At 45.6% G+C, this 21,809-nt stretch overlaps 1 protein-coding gene across 1 annotated transcript in view; it reads left to right on the top strand.

Moving 5' to 3' along the window:
* Positions 1 to 19,651, top strand: part of Fam189a2 (family with sequence similarity 189 member A2) — a 52,859-nt gene extending 33,208 nt beyond the window's left edge. Inside the window, exons 3-11 of the mRNA XM_021216887.1 lie at positions 1,867 to 1,977; positions 8,212 to 8,340; positions 10,341 to 10,448; positions 10,592 to 10,725; positions 13,555 to 13,684; positions 13,802 to 13,880; positions 15,166 to 15,318; positions 17,814 to 18,106; positions 18,785 to 19,651. Coding sequence (XP_021072546.1) covers positions 1,867 to 1,977; positions 8,212 to 8,340; positions 10,341 to 10,448; positions 10,592 to 10,725; positions 13,555 to 13,684; positions 13,802 to 13,880; positions 15,166 to 15,318; positions 17,814 to 18,106; positions 18,785 to 18,991 — 1,344 coding nt within the window. The 3' untranslated portion in view covers positions 18,992 to 19,651. The remainder of the gene's footprint in view (positions 1 to 1,866; positions 1,978 to 8,211; positions 8,341 to 10,340; positions 10,449 to 10,591; positions 10,726 to 13,554; positions 13,685 to 13,801; positions 13,881 to 15,165; positions 15,319 to 17,813; positions 18,107 to 18,784) is intronic.
* The last annotated feature ends 2,158 nt before the right edge of the window (positions 19,652 to 21,809 follow it).

Here is a 21,809-nt window from a genome sequence, read left to right as displayed (position 1 = left end):
AAGAAAGACACTAGAGGTTGTCCTCTGTCCTCCACATTCATATGTATATGAGTGTGTATTCATGCCTGCACACATACAAGCACATATAAAGACATGTATAAGTAAAATACTTTATGTGCATGAAAGTATTTTCTTCTAGTCTGTGGTATGCTCTTGATTTTATTAATTATGTCTTTTGATGAGCTTAATTTAAGATTCCACTGAAGAGTTTGGGGGCGTAATGTTGGGAATGATGGGTATTCATGCATTTCCCATGTGATGGTGTTAATTTTCAGTTTTAAAGATTAGTAATTATACTTGTGGGGATATGGGCCATAACCACATTTTTTTTTTCCACTCAAGGTATATTTTGAACTAAATGAAAATTTCAAGAACCAAATTTAAGTCTTTCTTGTAGTCACACTGCTTGTGTTGCTGGGCCTGAAGACTGCAGACACATTACAGCTCTTCAAATAGCAACTAGCAGTGCAAAGAAGGCCATGTGGGGAGATTGCGTTACACCCTTGGCCGGTTCTGCATCCTTCTCCCCACCCCTGCAAGCATTGGCATGAATGATACAGTGCAAAGGGCATGTGTTGTGTGCTGTTCACATCAGTGGGAATGTCAGCTTGTGACAGTCACAACAACCACTGTTGCTGTAGGATTTCCCAAATATTTGACAGTGACATGTGTGCAAAGCAACAGTGAAAGGGAAGAAGCCAAGTCCTATTGCAGAGGAAGAAAGACACACACACACACACACACACACACACACACACCCCGTCCCGCCCTCCCTCCTCCTGGAGTGTCATCATGTGTCAGTAGGAATGGGCATGGGCAGCTCTTGCCAGCCTGACTTGAAGTAAGAACAGAGGTTAAGGAAGATGTTTTTGGTATACTGAAGCTTATGTGTGAACTAATTTGCTAGGCAGCTCTGACATTATCAGCTATCCAAATGGATGACTGTTGTTAATACTGATAATTACAGAATGATGTTTTACATTTGCTTTTGTTTCTGATAAGGTCTTGGTTTTGTATATAATCACTTCTCAGGTTGAACGACATGTTTAATCTCTAATTGAACTGTACAAACACTGAGTTCTTGGTTGGCTTCAGGCAGTCCTTAATTATTTAAAAAAGATAATATATTTTTAAACTTTGGAACAAAGTTCATGGAAGGTTATTGAACATTTTTTAGAACCTGAACTGTTTTGCACTGAAACAAGAGCCTCCCCTCTTACTTTAATTTGTAACTGTGATTTCTGGGTTTTGATAAATCATTTCTTACTCTTCTGTGGTCCACTTAGACCCCTGAGCTCTACAGCTGCCTGCCTGCAGTTACTGATCTGGCAAAACTCAGGCAGAGTCTGAGTGGGCCAAGGAGGAAATAGCTGGAGCCTAGTGTAAGACACAGATAAAAGATCAAGGAAGAAGAAATATTTGCAGAGAGGAAGAAAATAGGAACCTGAAGAGAGTTCACAACACTTAGAAATATGAAAAAATAAAAATAAAAACAAGGCTTGACTTTGTTTCCCTTTTTTTGAAAAGATTCATTAGTTTATTATGTGTAAAATGTTCTCCCTGCATGTATACGTGCACACCAAAAGAGGACACCAGATCCCATTATAGATGATTGTGAGCTACTATTGCTGGGAATTGAACTCAGGACCTCTAGAAGAATAGCCAGTGCTCTTAACCTCTGAGTCATCTTTCCAGCCCCTACTTTGTTCCTTAAAGTTTTTACTTTTTATCTTTTTACTTTTCCCTTAAAGTTTCCTCCTGGAAGATAACATCTGGCTTAAGTGTATGTATTGAATCCGTATCTGCACGTGACGCCATCCGCACGCTCAGCTCCTTTCTAAGCACCCGTCCGTTCTCTCGTTGCAGGTGAATCTTTTTGTGCTGCTCTCTGTGGTTTGCATCCTCTTAAATCTCGCAGGCTTCATCCTAGGCTGTCAAGGAGCCCAGTTTGTGTCCAGCGTGCCCAGATGTGATCTGGTAAGCTCCCTGTGGCCTTGCTGTTGTGCCCTGATCTAAAAGGACGTGGGAAAAGTAAGCAGAGAAGCTGCTGCTAAGTACCTTCCTCACTTGTTAGTCCTTTGGCCAGAGTAGCAAGTGGCCAATACCGTACCAGCACCAGAACAGTGCGGTGTAGCTCCTGGTTAGGGGATGGATGGGTCAGGTCTCCACGATCGATGGATGGGCCTGCCTGCTTCTAAAGAACAAAGAATCCAGGTCACCAGAATTCAGGTCAGAGATCCTTTATCTGAAGGCTTTGGGGGCCAGGTGTGTGTTAGCATTTGGAGATTTTCTGATTTTGGAAGAGAAATTTAATACATCGATCATCTATTATGTAGCATGGCAGTGGCGCCTGGGGCGGGAAGCTGTAATCAGAGCTTTTTGGATCTCACACTGGTGGACTAGAGACTGTGAATTTACAGAATTTCTAACTTAAAACAGGTTCTATAGAGCCAGCATGGTGGCATACCCCTTTTATCTCAGCACCCAGGAGGCAGAGGCAGGCAGATGATCCCTGTGAGTTCAAGGCCAGCCTGGTCTACATAGTGAATTCCGGGGCTATGTGGAGAGAGAGAGAGAGAGAGAGAGAGAGAGAGAGAGAGAGAGAGAGACAGACAGACACCTGGTTTCAAACAAAAACAAAGAGACAATAAATGAAACTAAACAAAAAGTCCACCCCAAATACATAGTTTTTATAAATTGTGGTGAAGTGCTCATTTTGAGCATAGTCCATTTTGAGCATTTTCTATGCATGGTTCAGTAGTCTACAGTCAGCAGTATGCGTTATACTGCTGTGCAGAGTCTCCAGAGCTTTTCATGTGTCTCCATCGCCCTCTTCTCCAGCTGCTGGCATTCCACCATCTCATCAATTCACATACTCCAGACAGGTTCATATAAATAGAATCTCACAGTTTTTGTCTTTCTGGGGGAAGTGGGCTGACCTTGAGGTATAGCTACAACATAGTCTGTGTCAGAATTCCTTTTCTCTTTGTAAATAATTTATTTACTTTTATTTTATTTACATTGGTGTTCTGACTGACTGTATGCCCATGTGAGGGTGTCAGATCCCCTGGAACAGGAGTTACAGACAGTTGTGAGCTGCTGTGTGAGTCCTCTGGAAGAACAGTCAGTGCTCTTAACTGCAGAGCCCTCTCTCCAGCCCCTGAGTTCTTTTCCTTTTAAAGGCTGCCTAATACTCCATTGCTTGTATCTGTGACACACTTTGTCCATTCATCTGTGGGTCTGTGGGTTGTTGCCACCTTCTGTCTGTTGTGTATAAAGCTGGTGTGATGAGGAGTGCACAAATGTCCCTTTCTAAGTCCTGCTGTCAGTTCCTTTGTGTATTTCTCTGAATCTAAATCTTAAAAAAAAGACCTCTAGTGATAAATATCTCTCTTAGTACAAAGCAGCATGTGTAGACTCTTAGTAGGTTATAGTAAATCTTATTTATTAGGAATTTTGTCCACTGCAGTCTACCTATAGAAACTAAGGGGATCTGAGCCAAGAAGGCTGACTTTTTTACTAGAAAAACTGTGGTCAAACTCTTGTAGAGAGACCCATAACATTCCCATTCAGAAAACTCCCCAGGAACTCACAAAACCTGCTGTGATTTCTCATGTTCTTCACAAATCTTAAAGCAAGCATTAAAGTTTTTTTTGTTCAAATGATAGTGATGAGCAATAACTGGTCATGATATGACATGAATATCTTCAGGTGAAATAGAAAATATATGTTTAATATAATGAAAAAGGCACACATGGCAGAGGTCGGTCTGGAAAGGAAGCTGACACAGTTCCTTCAGATATGAGGTTTCTTAGTGTGAAAGGGCCTTGTATTTGTTAGAGTTTCTATTGCTGTGATAAAACACCACGACCAAGGCAACTTATAATAGACAGAGTTTAATTGGGCTTATGGTTTCAGAGGGTTAGAGTCCATGATGCTGGAGGAAAGGCGTAGTATTATGAAGCTCTGAGAGCTCACATCTTGATTCACAAGTAGTAGACAAAGGGGGAGGCAGGACACTAACTGGGAATGCCATGGGCTTTTAAAACCTAAAGCCCATGTGACATGCCTCCTTCAACTAGGCCACACCCCCTAATCCTTCTAAAGAATTCTACCGTCTGGGGACCAGGTATTCAAACATATGCTATGGGAGCCACTCTCGTTCATTCATGGCCCCAAGGCCATGATGGGCCTGAAGGTGGGAGGGAGAACATTAGACAGAAGGTTATACAAGATACTTGAGAAGGGACAATGGTAGGGACCTTAAAAGGACATGAAGCTTCCTTTTCAGACCCTGAGAGGAGCTTCATTAGGAATGAAAAATAAGGAGAGAAGAGAGAGAGAGAGAGAGAGAGAGAGAGAGAGAGACAGAGACAGAGACAGAGACAGAGACAGAGACAGAGACAGAGAGAGATTGAATATGAATATATCACTGCAATTAGAAGAATTAGGAGGGGGAGGCCAGAGCAGGAGGGGTGTGGTGAGGGTCGGGGCAGAAGAGGAGCCTCCGTAGGGAGTAGCCTTCAGAACACTCCCATGATGTGTTCTGAGATGTCTCCAGCCCAATCCCCAGAACAAAGGAAAAACTATAACTGTATAACCCTTCAGGAGGTAGCGGGAAGTTCTACATCGCACGGTTTAGTTCCACATAGTATGCATGGCAAAGGGCATGGAGGAGCTGGGTGTCATAAACCGAGAGCTGTCAAGTCATATAGCACAGGCTGTTTCTTAACACAGTCCTGCGGAGAGCTGCAGGGCTGCAGGTCCTGATCCAGGCTATGTGATCTGGCCTAAAGGTGCAGGCTAGAGTGCTGACAGAGAAAGCATGCTCTCATTTCTCTTGGGCAAATATAGCTGGATTATGTGGTAAAGACATTCAACTTTACAGGAAGCTCCTAGACAATTTCCCTTTGTAGCTGGTCAAAAGAAGCACTTTAAATTCTTGATTGTTTGATTGATTGATTGATTGATTGATTGATTGAGACAGGGTCTTTCTATGTAGTCCTAGCTGTCCTGGGACTCACTATGTAGATCAGGTTGGTCTGGAACTCATAGAGAATCTGCTGGCCTCTTTCTCCCGAGTGCACCCACCACTGTGCCTGGCTAGCACTTGCCTTTTGGAATGGTTAGTGTTGTTGAAGAGCTTCAATTCATATTTCCAGCAATGACTTCCATCTCCACCAGCTGAAGATGTTTCTATTTTGAGGGACTAAAGTAAGAGCTTGTTGTCACAGTAAGTGGTTCGGTAACTAAGATCACTTGCTGCTCTGGCTGAAGACCTGAGTTCTGTCCTCATAACCTTTCCCCTTTCTGGCCTCTGTGGGCGTCTACACATATGCAAAACACGCACACACACACACACACACACACACACACACACACACACACACACACACACNACTTCCATCTCCACCAGCTGAAGATGTTTCTATTTTGAGGGACTAAAGTAAGAGCTTGTTGTCACAGTAAGTGGTTCGGTAACTAAGATCACTTGTCGCTCTGGCTGACACACACAGCCACAGTCTTCTGACCCCCCGAGGTAGTAGGCATGCACACAGTACACATGTATGCAAAACACGCACACACACACACACACACACACACACACACACACACACACACACACACACACACTCACACACATTCTCACTCACTGCAATTTAATTTATACTTCCCTAATTGCTAAATATGGCTTTAGCATGTTTTTTTTCCAAATCTTCCTGGAACATTCTAATGTGCAGCTAAAGCTGAGGGCCACAGAGTTGGGCATAACAAGGGAGAGACAGGATCTGATAGTGTCAGATAGTGACTTCAAGGTTGAAGGGAGGAGGTTTTGCATTTGAAGAAGTTTCCAGGTATTTTTGAGATGATGTAAAGCAATGGAAGAGAAATAAGAACAAACCTTTAGACAGCTTGAGCAGAGGCGGGGTTGAGGATGAAGCTGGTGGAGGAGCAGGAGCACAAAAGGCACTGTTGCTTACTGTCATTTGCACAGAGCCTCAGGACTTCTTGTGGCAAGTAGGGATAACACTTACCATTCATGACAGTGTAATGATCAAACTCTCGAGGAGTCCTGTTTAAAGGGTCTCCCTTACACTCACCTCGCTTACTTGCCATCTATCCGGGCTCACCCTAAAGACTGCAGACAACAGAAGTTCCTGTGTACTTGGTAGACTGGCGGGCTACGGAAGCCTTGATCCACATCTCCAGCCCCGCTCCCGGGCCTTCATCTTCCTTCATTAAACACCTCACAGCAAGAGTGGGCTGGTGAGGAAGGGATCCCTTGTAAGATGACACCTAGTACCAGAGGGAACTATGACATAAGGGCCCCTGAGGAAGGTCTGGAGGCTTGCACCAAGGACTGAAAATAGAAACCATCCCAAGTCACAGGGAAATAGTTTGGTTCCCATGAGGAGGAAGAAGAATGGAAGTTGGCTGTCATCTGCAGGAGGTTGACTTGGAGTACAACTCAGTACTATTGTTGGTGCTAACCCAGGCACTGTTCAACAGGAAGCTCAGAGGAGGGAGCCCTTCCACGTTATGTCTTTGCTGAATTCAACTTCATGTGAGGGAGCCCACTGACTGTGGGAGGCCAGGGATGCTGAGAGGAAGAAGAACACATTGAGCCTGTGGAAGTGGCCATCATCCTTTTCATTTAGAGGGTGAGAGACTAGTGTCAGTATTAACAGTAGGACCCATCAGCCACACTATGAGACAGTTGTGGGAAAATTCTAATACAAATAGCCCTGTGCCTCTCTGTGTGGGGCCTCAGGTGTGGTGGGGGTGTTACACCAAGTTACTAGATGAAACTGAGAGAGCATCATGGAAGCCATCAGGGTAACTCTGGATGTTATTCTTTGTGCCAGAGGCAAAATATACGTAAAAACCCAATATAATAATGGATCATCTTAAACATGGTTTTATGACAAACAAACAATTAAAAGTGTTAGAGTCCTTGGAGGTCTCGAAGAGGTCAGACTAAACTGTAGGAGCAAAAAGAACCAATGTGGTTGTCGTGGGACAGAGGTGGGCAGACTGATGGAGAAGGGTCATGAAGGAGTTTCTCTGATGTGACGGCAACAGCTGGTATTGAGTGACATTGGGCTTGAGTGATACAAGTACATTGCAGAAAACTGCTCAAATGATATACTTATTATTTGTATATATGTAACTATTTTATATATGCAAATTTTACCTCAAAAGAAAAAAAAACTCTAATAAGTGGATCCCCATATCATGAAATCTAATGGCAGGAACTTTTATTTCTTTAACCTTTATTTCATCTTCACTACGAGGAACCAAATTTTTCCTTAATTTTCACAAAACTATGAAATTCAGTGCTACACCTAGAGATTAAGAGTATTAATCCAATAAGAAAAATGCCTCCCCAACAGTTGAAAGAGCATGACAGTGTAGTCCTCCTTTGGAGAGTTTGCACTCAGGGAATTGAGAGCTGCCTAACTGACAGTTAGTGAATGAACAGTTAGTGAGCTGTAACCTTCCCTGTTAGGAAAGTGGGAAGCAAAGTCAGGCCAGCTCAGACTGCAGAACAAGTTAGAAAGACTGCCTCTGCCCTGGGGGTTGAGTCCCCAAACCAGGTGTTACTTTCTTTCTCAGCTTGCCTTAAGAAAACTAGGAAAGGTGGCCGGAAGTTGGCAGAGCATCTCATTAAGAATGGACAAGGTTATTCATCAATTATCACTTCGATAAAAATCCATGCCTTTGTTGACAGTGAGCACTGGGAGGTCTTTCTCCATGGTCCAAGCCTACTGTTCACAGAATTCGCCCCGTGTCTCTTACCCTTGAGGTAGACTGGGCTTCTTTTGCCTTCTGGGAATCAAAGTCCATCATGTGATTCACTTTTGCCACAAAGCTATGAGCTAAAGTGATGGGCATCATTGTCACCCCTAATTAGTGCAATTATAGGATACTCACTGGAGTCTGAACTTCACATGAACTGCTAGTGACCTTTGCCGTTGCGTAGTCATACACATACACATATACATACACATAAACACACACATATACACATACATATACACATGCATCTCTCTCTCTCTCTCTTAAAAATAAAATAAACCTTGCCTGAGATTGCTTGACATGGAACCATACACGAAGTATGTCATATTCTCTATGATACATGCTGAGTGTGTAGCAAGAGTATTTTTTCCCCATAAATAATAAAATCATTGTTCTGCATCTTTCCTTAAGGTGGATTTAGGTGAAGGCAAGATCTGCTTTTGTTGTGAAGAATTTCAACCAGCCAAATGCACAGACAAAGAAAATGCCTTGAAACTCTTCCCGGTCCAGCCTTGCAGTGCTGTACACCTTCTGCTTAAGGTATGATGGCCAACTCATAGGCTCCACCAGGAAATGCTCCACAGGGGCCCAAGAAGGCTGCTCCTTGAGATATTGCCATTTGGTGGCTGCCTGAAAATGGTCAGGCTGCTAAAAGCAAGTATGAGCAGCCCTAATAACCTGAAGTTACTGAGCAGCCCTTCACCAACCTGCGGTTAGAATGTAGAGTAGAGGCGGCCACAGATTGTGTTTTAAATTATGTGCAGACAGATTTCATTGCATATAGGAATTATAAACTGCCGGGCAGTGGTGGAGCACACCTTTGATCCCAGCACTTTGGAGGCAGAGGCAGGCAGATTTTTGAGTTCGAGGCCAGCCTGGTCTACTGAGTGAGTTCCAGGACAGCCAGGGCTACACAGAGAAACCCTGTCTCGAAAAAAAAACAAAAAATAAAAAAACAAAACAAAAAAAAGTCATTATAAACTGGTGGAAAATGCAGAGGAATCTAGCTATGCGTATATATATGCTTGCACATACATCTGAGGTGTCACTTTCTGGAGAGCCTCATCTACACACTCACTTGCATTGCTGTTCATTTGTAGTGAGTTGCATGAGCTTGTTGAATGTTGCCATTCTATGACACATAGACTAATATCAGCCAGAAGCTGGCAGTAGACCCTTGAGTTCTTTATATCTTGTTTAATAGGTAACACTACATAAAAGAAATTTAGGAGAATATACCAGGGATTCAGGTCAGAGAGAAATGCAAACTCAGCCTTTATGACGGAGCCAAGCCACTGAAGTCTGACTGGAATGGTGGCAAAATCAGCTAACGACCCCTTAGCTGTTGTTAGTCAACCACTTCTTTAGGTCCCTGCTTTTCAGGGAGGAGGAGGAAGCTCGGAGGGAGAATTCTGCAGAGCTTCAAGCTCTGGGTAGTACAGGACTTAAAAATGACCTGCTTGCTTTGGTTCCTGCATGTTTGACTCTTGAGCCATCTGGAACTTTCTAAGCCTGACTTAAGCTTGAGGAAAGCCCCTGCAGGAGCCAGGGCTGTAGCCACAGCAACCTTCAGTGTTGACTTAGCTGCTATTTTAAGGAAAGAAGACCTCTATTTACACTCCCTGACTGCTCCTGGTTCTCACTGTGTAGTAGTTGAGTGCCCGGGCCACCACTGCCCTGTTGCTTCCGAAACAGAAGCAGTGACCACACATTAAGCAGATTCCATGCTGCGGGAAGTGCTGTCCCTTGGGTGTGTGAGGGCACTGACTAGAGAAGATTCTCAATGTTCTTCCAGAGGGAACTTTATAGATACTATTCAGATGCTTGTAAAACAACAACAACAACAACAAAAAACTCCCCTCGGTGTCTTTGGGAAATTGGCTCTAGCACCCCTGAGGATACCGAACTTTGTCACACCAAGCTCCTTCTATAAAATGGCATAGGACAGCACATAACCTTTACGCATTCCTCTGCATGGTTGCAATGCATTTTGCAAATAGTTGTTCTATCATTTAAGAAAAAAAGATAGGAAAAGGGCCTGCCCATGTGCGGCACAGTCTTGTTTGTTTTTGTTTTTGTTTTGAGTAGTCTCCATTTTGGTTCAGTTGAGTCTGAGAAGGTGACCCCATGGGTATGGTGTGTTTCTTTGGGTTACTTATTTCTCTAAATTGGAGTTTGGCCTGGCGCTCAGATGCTGCTGCCTCGAGCCTTCAGAGTGCTAGGGTTTATAGATGTGTCTCATTATGTGTAGTATAGCTTGTGTTGGTTTGTTTAGGCACTTTTACTGTATTACCAGTCCAGGTTTGAATTTATGATCCTCCTGCCTCAGTCTTCAAAATAGCTGGAATTATAAGGTTTTAAAGTAAGAAATCTACATTCTGACCAGGGGTTCATAATAGCCAGCATTTATTTCCGCACTTGCACAAGCCCGATGCTATGTGACCCTCCCCTGCCCCCATCCGCTTGGAAGCTTGCCAGTTTGGACAGCATCATTATCAACACATTTTATGCATCTCTCTGACCAGTGGTCTTGTTTCCAGAAAGTCCTGTTTGCCCTGTGTGCCTTGAACGCCCTGACCACCACAGTGTGTTTGGTGGCTGCTGCCCTGCGCTACCTCCAGATCTTTGCCAGCAGAAGGCCGTGTATTGTAAGTGTGAGGAAGCACTGTGTGGTGTTTCGACCTAGCAGTCCATTCCTACTGTGTGTGGAAGCACTGTGTGGCGTTTCCACCTTGCTGTCCATCCCTACTGTGTGATCCATTGCTTTTCTCCTGTTACGCTGTTTAACCAGGATGAATCCCAGATGTCCGCAGAGGACGTGGAAGAGCACGGTCGGATTCCAGACCCAGATGACTTTGTGCCACCAGTGCCTCCTCCTTCTTACTTTGCCACATTTTACTCCTGCACACCTCGGATGAACCGCAGGTATGACTCCTATGTCACGCTGGGGTGTCTGTGGTATGCCCTGCCTTGAGACTTGTGTGGTTTCCAGAACGCTTCACCCGAGCTTCCACTTTTTTAAAATCTAAAATCTAGGCAGATTGTCCTGCCCGATTAGCTTTCTTTCCTTGTCTTGTTTTTCTCTGATAAACCAGAAGACTCCAAAGATAAGTCCAACCTTGACCTAGAGATAAACTCTTTCAATTTCTTTTAGCTTCCTAGGGAAAACTGACACCCAGGGAGATAACAGCTGTAATTTGACAGCATTGGGGGGTTTCTGTTGCCCTGGAAACACGCCCAGTTAGGCAGAATCGATGTTTCATTATAACATCATCAGCTGGTCCCAACAGTCGTGACATTCTTTGCAGCCACCAAGAAAAAAAATTAATTATTAATTGCATCTTTCTGGCTTAGTTAAAAAAAAAAAAAAGGACACCATGGTTAATTTTCCTTTTCAAATTCCAGCTCAAAATTTTGACTGTTTTCCTTAAATATCAGAAATTATTATTTGTAGAGTGAAGTATGTATTCGTCTGGTTGTTTAGGCAGTAATGCCTAGGATTAAATCTTTAAAGAATGATCTCAACCACAGGAAAAACCACAACAGTGTGTGTGTGTGTGTGTGTGTGTGTGTGTGTGTGGGTGTCTCTGGAAACACCATGGCCATCAGACCGTAGATCCTCATGAGGCAAGAAGGAAGTCCTGTTCAGTATAACTCAGTAGCCAGTGTTGGTTCAAACTTCTAGAGTCTGACACCAGGCATATTTAAGTTCAGTACAATGTAGAGAAATTTTCTGGTGTAACACAATCCGGTATGTACAATAAAGCTCAAAGGGTAATTACATTGAAACTCTTAATGTACATGTCACTTCTTCCATAAAGATGGATTCTTTAGTTAAACTTCATTTATGTAGTCTATGTATGTAAGTGCTCTATCTGCATGTATGTCTGCATGGTAGAAGAGGACATTGGATCTCATTATAGATGATTCTGAGATACTGTGTGATTACCGGAAATTGAACTCAGAATCTCTGGAAGAACAGGCAGTGCTCTTAACCCTTGAGTCATCTCTTCAGCTCCAGAAACTAGGATTTATAGACAGACTACATATGTCATCTTAAGGACTTGGAAGAGGGTCATGTGTGACCTCAGCCGTATAGACAGTGCAGAGGTCATCCGGGCTACTAACCACATTCATTCCCAGCCTTCTCGGTGGGAAAAACGGGTTCTGCATCAGTTCCTTTGAAGAGACAATCTTGCATGTTTAAAATGTCTGGTTTTCTGGTGCTTATCTGTGAGCACAGGGACCTCATACCCTCTCTAACAACAACAAAAACTATTACTTAAGAAGTACTTGAGCCGGGCGTGGTGGCGCACGCCTTTAATCCCAGCACTCAGGAGGCAGAGGCAGGTGGATTTCTGAGTTCAAGGACAGCCTGGTCTACAAAGTGAGTTCCAGGACAGCCAGGGCTACGCAGAGAAACCCTGTCTCGAAAAACAACAAAAAAACCAAACCAAACCAAACCAACCAACCAAACAAACAAACAAAAACCAAAGAAGTACTTGAAGAGGGAAACATCTAATGTTGGTTGGGAGGGAGAAAGGCAATTTGGAAAGGAAAAGTGTAATTGAGTAATTCTCCTGCTAAAGCAGAGACATCATATACTTATGTTGCTGAGTGTGGCAGATGCTACAGTCTCAGGAACCCCACATACCCCGTGGTAGAGCAACAGAAAGGGGTGAAGAACAGAGTAGAAATAGCTGACATCAGGAATGGTTGAGGGAGGAAGAGGAGCTCCAGGAGAAGTTAGCTTTGACCAGGAAAACAGCAGCTGGTTCTTCAGTCCCATTCACATAACAGAGTAACTGTCTTAAGTCAGCCTCTCTGTATCTTGGTAATAGTGAGACTCTTAAAGTTTCTCCGCTGAAACTGTCGGTTAGCCATAGCTTTGTGGTTGGGAGTGAGGTGTCAATATTCCAAATGAATGCAGATCTTTTTGTCAGCTCAGCCAGGTTTGTCACATCAAGTTCAGAGAAAAATAGCATGTTAACCCACCTCTTTCTTTGTTCTTGCTAGGACTCTTGTTTCTGAATTTTATCCAGTGCCACCCACCTGGCCCAGTGCATCATTAGTCAGGGAGTGACTGACTACTTGAGGAGGATGTGGGAGTCACTCCGTGATCCTTTCTGCTAGCTCCTGTTTTGTCTCGCAGCTGGGGGCAATGGTCACCTTTTGTTTGAAATTAATTCCCCTTTTAAAAAAAGTTATTCAACAGTGAATTTCTCTCACGAGTCAGACATGAAGGAACCCGAGGCAAGAAGCTTTTTCTGTGAACGACTACAGGAGAGCACCGAGATTCTTCTTATCCTTAGTTACCTTGGCCGTTGTTAGCGATGTGCTTCAGTAGTATTTAGTATATCCACGTCACTGTGCAACCATTACCTCTAACCCTCCCCAAAGCATTATCCTCTCCCGTAAGCAATAACCCATAAACACTAAGCAGCCACTCCCTAGCCCCTCCTTCAGAGCCTGGCAGCCACCATGCTCTCCGTCCCTATAGACACTGCTGTACTAAAAGGAAAAAAGGCATTCTGTTTTATACACTGTCATTTCTAAAGGAACCCTTGGGCATTGGCCTAAGGACAGCTTGGATAGTTATTCCTCTTTGGCCGAGCTGCTGTGAGTGTCTTTCCTCTGGACCTCCTGCCACTCCCAATTTAAAGGCAAAGGCAGAGGGTCCAGGGTCTGCTGCCGTAGGAGGGCCAGTGTACAGAGCGTCCCTCCTGATGCCCAGGTACTTTTTTTTTTTTCTAGGATGGTTGGTTCTGATGTCATCCCACTGCCCCATATCTATGGAGCACGCATCAAGGGTGTGGAAGTGTTCTGTCCTCTGGACCCCCCACCTCCATATGAAGCTGTAGTGAGCCAGACTGACCAGGAGCAGGTATGTCCACTTCCCAGAGAATATGCTCTTACGTAACCTGAAGGGGCTTACGGGGGTCCTCTGAGGATCAAAAACCCAAACCAATGAACCCTCCTTCTCCCTTCCTTCGTGATGCAGGAGTCTTCATTCCAAATGCTGGAAGGACCAGAAACTGCCTCGAGCCCAGCAGAGCCAGTTTGCTCACAGATAACTCCAGGTAACACACACTCTCCCTATTCCAGGCCATAGGTCAATAGAGGAGAACACGGCAGAATGATCTGACTAGTGTTTTGCTGGAGGTAAGGCATTCAAACTCTTAGGGCTTAGAAGTGAGATCTAAAATGTTAACAGGAAAAAGAAAAAAAAATTATACACTGAAATAAAGAGACCTACTTCGAACCTTTTCATGGATGACCAGACTATCCCCAGGAACCCATGGGTTAGATACAGTGCAGGTTAACTCGTTATTCCCTTGGCTCCCAATCCACTTTCTTGTTCTGTTGAAACGAGCTGGGCTCCTTCGAATGAACGTGAGTTTCCCCAGTGAGTATTCACATTGTCATTTGTAACCAAAGGTTTTAATGCTAGAATTAAGATTTTTTTTTTCAGCCCTGTGGTCAATGCTAGAGTCAATTTACATTTATCCTTGTAATTTAAGGATACTGTTGTTCCCACTTTCTGTCTTTGGGGAGGTTTTAAATGGCCTAGAGAATTGTCCACTGGTACAAAATTGCAGCTGGCAATAAATAATGGATTGACATTCCTCCGTGTCGGATGGGGGTAGCTTTTCAGTAGTGCTAAGTGGGCCATTCTTGAATTCACTTTACATTTAGAAGGGGACAGACTGGGCCCCACCTACCCTAAGAAGGATGATGAAACATGGTTCTCTTCCCTTAAGCACAGTTGTTTTTCCCACAAGGAATTGTCCAATCAGAAACTCAGCTTTCCAGATGCTGTTGCTCCGTTTCCTGGCCAGGGCTCGTCCTAGTCCAGTGTCATTTTGCAGATTTATTTTGCAGCCACTGGCTCCTTTGCTAGACTACTGAGAGTGTCCCAATGTGGGCATCCCCTGGGCTAGACAGATGTGCATCTGCTAGCCTTGGCTCGGCAGTCCACAGGATAGCCCTTCACCCACATAGGTGGCATCTCCCTGAAGAGCCAGGTACTGAGAAAAGCTTTGGCACTCTTGGAGGATGCATCAGGGTGTCTAAACACCCCTAGGAAACAAACCAAACTGATTGATGTTAATGGCACAGTCTCTTCCTTTTGCCCCGTGGGCTTATCGTTTTTCTCGTTTGCTTAAGTGTGGCAAAGTGATCTGGAGAGCGAGGCTTTGCCATGGTGCTAGGAACTAAAAGCTGACGGGGCCACCAGCCTACGTAAATGTTATTAATTATAGTACTTTAGCCTTGGCAGGCTCAGGCCTACAGGTGTTTCCTGACCGACATTTCGAAGGCTACAGCTGTTGAAATAATGTGTTTTTTTATTTTATTTTAAATCAGGTGGAGTTCTTACTAACACGACTAGTGAAGAAAACACATCAGGACCAACTCCTATTTCCAGTCTGGTTCAGCCTCCGAGAAGCCGGGGAGCTCTCCCCCTTCTGAGGACAAGATCAAAGAGTGACCCTGGGCTTCACCACTCAGAGGAGAGAGGTGATGTCACTCCTCGGGCTCTGTAGTGTTTAAAGTGACAGGTACAATCAGGTGGCTCTGGCCAGCTGAGGGCCCTCCTAGTTTAAGCACTATCTTGAGAGAAGTTGAGAGGCCATGGGGAAATAAGATAGTCTTTGTTCATATTGGGAAGATACATGTGGTATTTCTTTTTTAGATTTATTTATTTATTTATTATATGTAAGTACACTGTAGCTGTCTTCAGACGCTCCAGAAGAGGGTGTCAGATCTTTTTACAGATGGTTGTGAGCCACCATGTGGTTGCTGGGATTTGAACTCAGGACCTTTGGAAGAGTGGTCAGTGCTCTTAACCACCAAGCCATCTCTCCAGCAACCCCCTTTTTTTTAAAAAAAAAAAAATATTTATTATTTTTTAAATTAAAACATATATTTATTTATTTTTGTATTGTGGGGGATGGTGTGTACACTATGGTGCATATGTGGAGGTTGGAAGACAAGCTGTTTGGGGACAGTTCTCTTCTTTTAATGTGGGTTCTGGGGACTCTACTTAGGTCGTCCTGTTGGAGGCAAGTGCCTTTACCTGATGAGCCACTTCACTGGCCCTGGCACTGTGTGGCTGGTAGGGCTGTTTCTGAAGTTGTGGGCAATCATGATGCCGTGCTTGGAACGACTGTAAGATTATTAGGTGAACTATCTCCCGATTCTCCAGTTGCTGGCAGTTCTTTGAGAACCAGTCAAGGAGTGTATGGTTTTTATTCTCTGGTTCTACACTTTTGTATTTGTTATCTTTTTCAGTGTGCTCTAGTAGTCTCAATTATTGGAATCTGACTATTTTTTTTTAACACTTTGGATACAGTGAAATATGTTACTTCATCTCCCTCCCTCATTGTTTTGAGTATAATAACATGGAGCCTCTTTTGAATATATGAATACCTGGACATCTATAAACATCTCTCACTAGAGAAAAGTATATAAAAACAAAGGAAGCAAAGGAATAAAGTAACCAGCTTTTGTAGTTCAACCAGCAGGGGCCTCTGGGGGACTTAGTCTAGTGGTTGCGTTCTGTTCTTCGGAAGCTCTATGCAGGCTAACTAGACATCCTCTAATCTTGCTCTCTCCGGTCCTGTCTGGCCCTTGTGGTCTCTGTTCTGTCCCTCTGACAGTGAGTGTGATTTGTCCCAGCTCTGGACTGACCATATGGAAGCCACAGAGAAACCTTCCCTTGTCCCTGCAGCAGCTTCCGGGCGGGGAGGAAGTCCTGCCTCCCGAGACGAGCTGTGTGCCTCTGCAAACCAGTAGGCTAGGCAGCCTGGCCTCTAGTTCAAAGCCCCACCTTCACCGTGGAGATCCAGTATCCTACCTGGCAAGTTGAGTCTTCCAAGATGGCCCTGTGCCAGCTTCCAGGAGCAGGTAGCCATTTGCACAGCAAAAGGAGGCTGGACTCCCCCCTTGCATTCTTCAGTCCTGTGGACAAGAGGACATTTACCTGGTGGCTTGCTTCACTGGGGAAGGCACTCAGTGAGCGAATGTCAACTCCACTCTGTCTTCGCACGGCTTTACCCCGTGTTTCTGGAAGACTTGTTGTCTGTAAGGAGAACATGGCAAGCTGGAAGGACAGCTTCTAACCCTGGGTCAGAACTCCTGTCTACCTTTCTCCAGAGGAAAAGGCAACCTTCCCTTCCTCCACGCCTGTTCCTCCACCCCGGGCTTCCTGCTTCCTTGAATATCTAAATCCGTGCTTATGCGGCCTTTACAAATTTAAGTTGACAGCTGTGAGCACCGAACGCTGATGGTGGCTAGTGGACACATGGAGATCAGACCCGAGGAATAACTTCTTCACCCAGTTCATGGTGAAATAGCTTCTTGCCAGTCTTTATACCTTTACTGATGGAAGCAGCCATGGGAATTAGAGCCTGCAGTGGATTTCTTTTAGACCCTCTGTTGACTTCTGGAATGATGTAACTTTTTGCACCTAAGTTTTCTGTACTAGTCATAGATCTGCCTCACAGCCATGGTGTGAGCCTCAGTAATAGGTGTCAGTAGAGTGTCCCTGAGGATGTTTAGGACCAAGGTACCGTGACAGTATATTATCTGCTCATCCCACAAGTGTGTCATCTGTCCCTTCCTCTCTTTGACTCTTCCAAACCTATTTGCCCCACCATTCTCTCATTGGCCCACCATTTTTGTTTCTGCTTGGCCGTCCATTCTTATCTGCTCCATGACGCACGCTCCTCCGTGGTTTGCACTATGGATTCTGTGCTGTGTCATCTGTCTTTGCCTTGGGGGACCGTTTATGTGCCATGGTTCAGTGTCTCAGCACACCGCCTATTGGAAGTGCACTTCACACAATAGGCTGTGTTAGTTTCATTTCCCTTCCTTCCTTCCTTCAGTTCTTCAAGATGGTGAGATGTATGCGCATGGCCTCAGGCATCTGCCAGACATTGTCTACACTGAGCTTTCTATGGTCAGTGTGCAGAGGGGCTTGTCCGATGGTGATATTTTGTCTCTGTCCACAGCTACCCCAGTGCTCAGCTGCGAAGCCGCCACGCAGACAGAAAGGAGGCTCGATCTGGCTACAGTGACTCTGAGGAGAGGTGCGAGGCCACGGGCATCAAGATATAGACCCCGCTCTCTGATAGATTACAGGTCATACATAGACACGAAGCTGCTGGTGGCCAGGTTCCTGGAGCAGTCCTCCTGCAGCATGACTCCGGACATTCATGAACTTGTAGAGAACATAAAGTCTGTTCTGAAGTCCGACGAGGGGCACATGGAGGAAGCCATCACCAGCGCCAGTTTCCTAGAGCAGGTACCACTTTGTACAACCCCAGACGTGCTTCCGGTAATTGGTGTCACTTCCCATTGGAGGCAGAGAGAGTCCACGGTCATGGTCTCCAGAGACCTGGAGGAGGAGGGGGTTATATCCTCAGAGAGGAAACTAGAGAGCTTTCTTTCTGGGCTTCATCACTTTCCCACAGTGCTCTTGACCCAAAGGAAGAGAACCCCACTTTCTGGGAGATGAAATATGCCCGGTAAAAAGCAAAGGATCTGGGCACTGTGGGGTTCACTACGCGTATGAGTTCATGAATGGGAGCTTGCCCGGGATGTGGTATTTTCTCGGCTCTTGACAGCTTGGAGCTGTGGAGATGGCTCAGTGGGTAAAATGTTTGCTGTGTAGGCATGAGGACCAAGTTCAGATTCTCAGTATCTATATAATAACAAGGCATGGTGGCACCAGCCTGCAACTCTTGTGCATCCTAGGGGCTCCCAGTCTAACCAATGTGGCCAGCATCAATTGCAGTGAGAGACTCTCTCCAAAAACTACGGTCGAGAGTGATAGAGGAAGACAGTGAATGCAACTCGAGACTACACATTCACACCCAATTGAGTGTACCGCATGCATTAAGACCCACAGATGGCTGCAAGAGGGTCAAAAGGCCAGCACTGGCGAGGCTAACATTTTCCCTCTCCCGCTCTTTCCCCAAAGATAATGGCCCCGTCACAGCCCAGTGCGTCCCAGGCCCAGGAGTTGAGCTGGAGGAGACAGCCGGGCCTGCTGCACCTGCGCAGCTGTGGAGACCTGAGCACCTTCTCTCTGGCAGGAAGGCGGAGAGCTGAGAGGAGGCCCCAGCAGCGAGCGGAGGCTGAGCGGCCACACAGCCTCATCGGTGTCATTCGAGAGACTGTCCTGTGAACTGAGTGACATGGAAGGATGTCCCTCCTCAGTGCTGTTTACTGTATGGAAGCTGGGGGCACCCCTCCCCCCACTGGGAACCCCTCAACAGAGGTCCTCGGGTGGATATTTATTCCTGTTCTTTGGCTCCCCTTTTTGCTGACGAGGGCACTCAGGTGAACTCGGGTGGAGTAAGTTCTTCCTGGCCCTGGTCTGTGTGTTCCTGGTTGGAGGAGAAGGCAGGGAGGGCTCCTGGATCTCACAGTACCCCCAAGGGGCTCACACTGGGTGAGCAGAAAGCAGGCGCCCGAGCCTCTGCCTGCCTCACCCCTCATGGCTCTTGTTGTTGCCAAGTTCGTTCCCTTGCTGTAAGGGGAGAGCTGTAAGGCTATTTTTAGCAGCCTGCGGCCTCTGGCTGCTCAGTGAGAGGAATTGGCAGTAGACATGATGGTTAACACCATGTGACTCCAGTCTTCCAGCCTCCTTTAGGTTACCCTTAATCCCGTCCTCTTTAGGAAAAGCAGCAGACCAGCTAAGTGGTGTTTTGTTTTGTTTTGTTTTGTTTTTTGTTTTTTTTTTTTAAATGAAGGACATTAAGGGTGAGCACCATGGTTGAGTCCATTCCTTCATGCTTGCAAACTAAAAGAACAGAGAATAAAGCGCTGGCTTTGGAAAGTCTGGGCTCCTTGTGTAGTGTTTGTGTGCGCTCAGATGATCATGGAGGGTGAGTTTGGGGCTGTGGGGGCCAGGGTGCCCCTCTAGACCACCAAACTAAGTTCATGCCCACAGTTCTGGAACCCCATAGATAACAATGTGTCAGGCAAGACCTGGGCTGAATTTAACACATTAGGCTGATAGGCCCTGTGGACCTGCATTCCCTTGGGGTCATAAACAGTCAGTCAGTGAAGCATTTACTGCTAGTATTGATGCTAAGAAGTAAGGAGGTGGTCAGGGAGGACTTTTCTGAGGAAATGACATTTGAGCTGGGCTTTGACTCTGAGGACCAGGGGAGACTATTTGAGACAGACAGAGGCAGGCATACTAGTGATCACAGAATTGTTTTGAAGGAAGTGGACGGAAGCCTGACTAGCTGCATCCTATGTTAACGGTGAGATACCTCGCAAATTTCTAACACACGCAAGATAAGCTTAATCCTATTTCAAAATGATTACCGTGCTGCCGGGAAAATGGTGAATTTAGATGGGAGAGGAGGCAAGGAAATGGACTAAGGCTGCCTGGGGCGGTGAGCGCTGGTTTTATTGGGCCCCGCCTCGGTACTATGATGAGGGTATTAAATTCTCATCTGATGCTCATCGCAGCCTATTTGGTGGGAGCTGCTATTTATCTCCATTTTATAGGATAATGATATTTCATGACTTGTCCAAGGTCACACAGAAACCAAGGGGCAGAGCTGACATTCACACCCAAGTGGCTAGACTCGGGAACCTCTCTGTGTCCAGCTTCTCAGGTGGTACTATTTGTGTTCCCGGTTTCCGTAAGAACATTGTTGAATACCCTGCATCGTTCATGGGACCATAGACTCCCCTGACTCTATCAACCACTCATATTAGAGTGGCCTCAGGGGTCACTGAGCTGTCCTGGAAAGTGGGCTTTGGAAACATTGAACAACAAAGGGCTGTGAGCAGGCTGGGTCTGGCTGAGTGCCTGAGTGAGGTGCATCAGGGGCCTCCTTCCCCAAAGGTGGTGGTTTCTGTTGCTACCACCTCAGCTCCATCCTGAGTGAGAGACATGTCTCCAGACCTCTCTAAAAGACCTCAGTGTCACCATGTAGCTTTGCACCACAGGCTGGGCTGCTGCCCAAGGTCAAACCTGCTTTCTCTGTGAGTCACTGTAGTGTTGCAAACCTCTGGTCTCACACAGGGTAGGACAGCCCTGGCACCGGGTCAGTCTTGTCACTTCCCTTGGCATTCTCTCCAGCCGCCTTTTTCAGGGGGAGGGCTAGGGGTTCTCAGCCTACCAGTGGCTTCTCCCCATAGTTTGTGAGAGAAAATGCTGGCCACGTCTCTGTGTGTGGCTAGACTTTACATGCCCTCTGCCCATCCCCCTCCACCCCATTTTTCTCCCTAGCTGCACCTCTTTCCAATCTCTTTCCTGAGTCCCTTGCTGGTTGCCTCCGACCATTGAGCTCCGACCATTGAGCATGCGGCATGCTTCAAAGGCTCAGGGCAGATGGCTAGGTATCAGAAGTGTGAACCTGTGAGACATGGTACAGAGATGCTCCTGTGTGTCCTGAGGACAGGGCAGTTGCCAGCCATAAGCCAGCAAGGAAAGACATGATGCCTGAGGGTACCACCCAAAGGGTGGCAGGTGGCAGAGGGGCTGCCTCAGTTTATTAGAATTGCCTCTGCAGGATCAAAATGTCTCATGGAAGTCCAGAACCTGAATGTCTTAGTGAAGAGTCCAATCGCTTCCTTGACCTCCACCCTCTTTGTAATATTGCAATATTGATGATACTACAATATTTTATGAGTGTTTATCTTATGAGGCACTTAGAAATAATACCATTTATCACCCCCCTCTGTTTATGTGTGTGTGTGTGTGTGTGTGTGTGTGTGTGTAAATATTCTCAAATACCAAAGTATTAACAGTGTGGCATGCATATTCATAGGTTAACTGAATATGTATAGGGCAGGCTGTTTTTCATTAAAACACCACAGGGAACCACGGTCCAGAGGTAGAGACAAAGGATGCCAAGTGTGACATCAGAATGATAACGGTGTTGATTACTGAGCAGAGAAATATTTGAAAAAGTGAATGTCACTCAGGATATCTGGATGCCTTGAGCATTGTATAGTCATCGTTGGCCCTGCTTCGGTCG

Source organism: Mus pahari, chromosome 1 (genome assembly GCF_900095145.1).
Source record: "Mus pahari chromosome 1, PAHARI_EIJ_v1.1, whole genome shotgun sequence".
In the NCBI taxonomy this organism is placed as follows: domain Eukaryota; kingdom Metazoa; phylum Chordata; class Mammalia; order Rodentia; family Muridae; genus Mus; species Mus pahari.
Note: the sequence above shows the minus strand (reverse complement) of the source record. Positions and strands in the feature narration are given on the sequence as shown.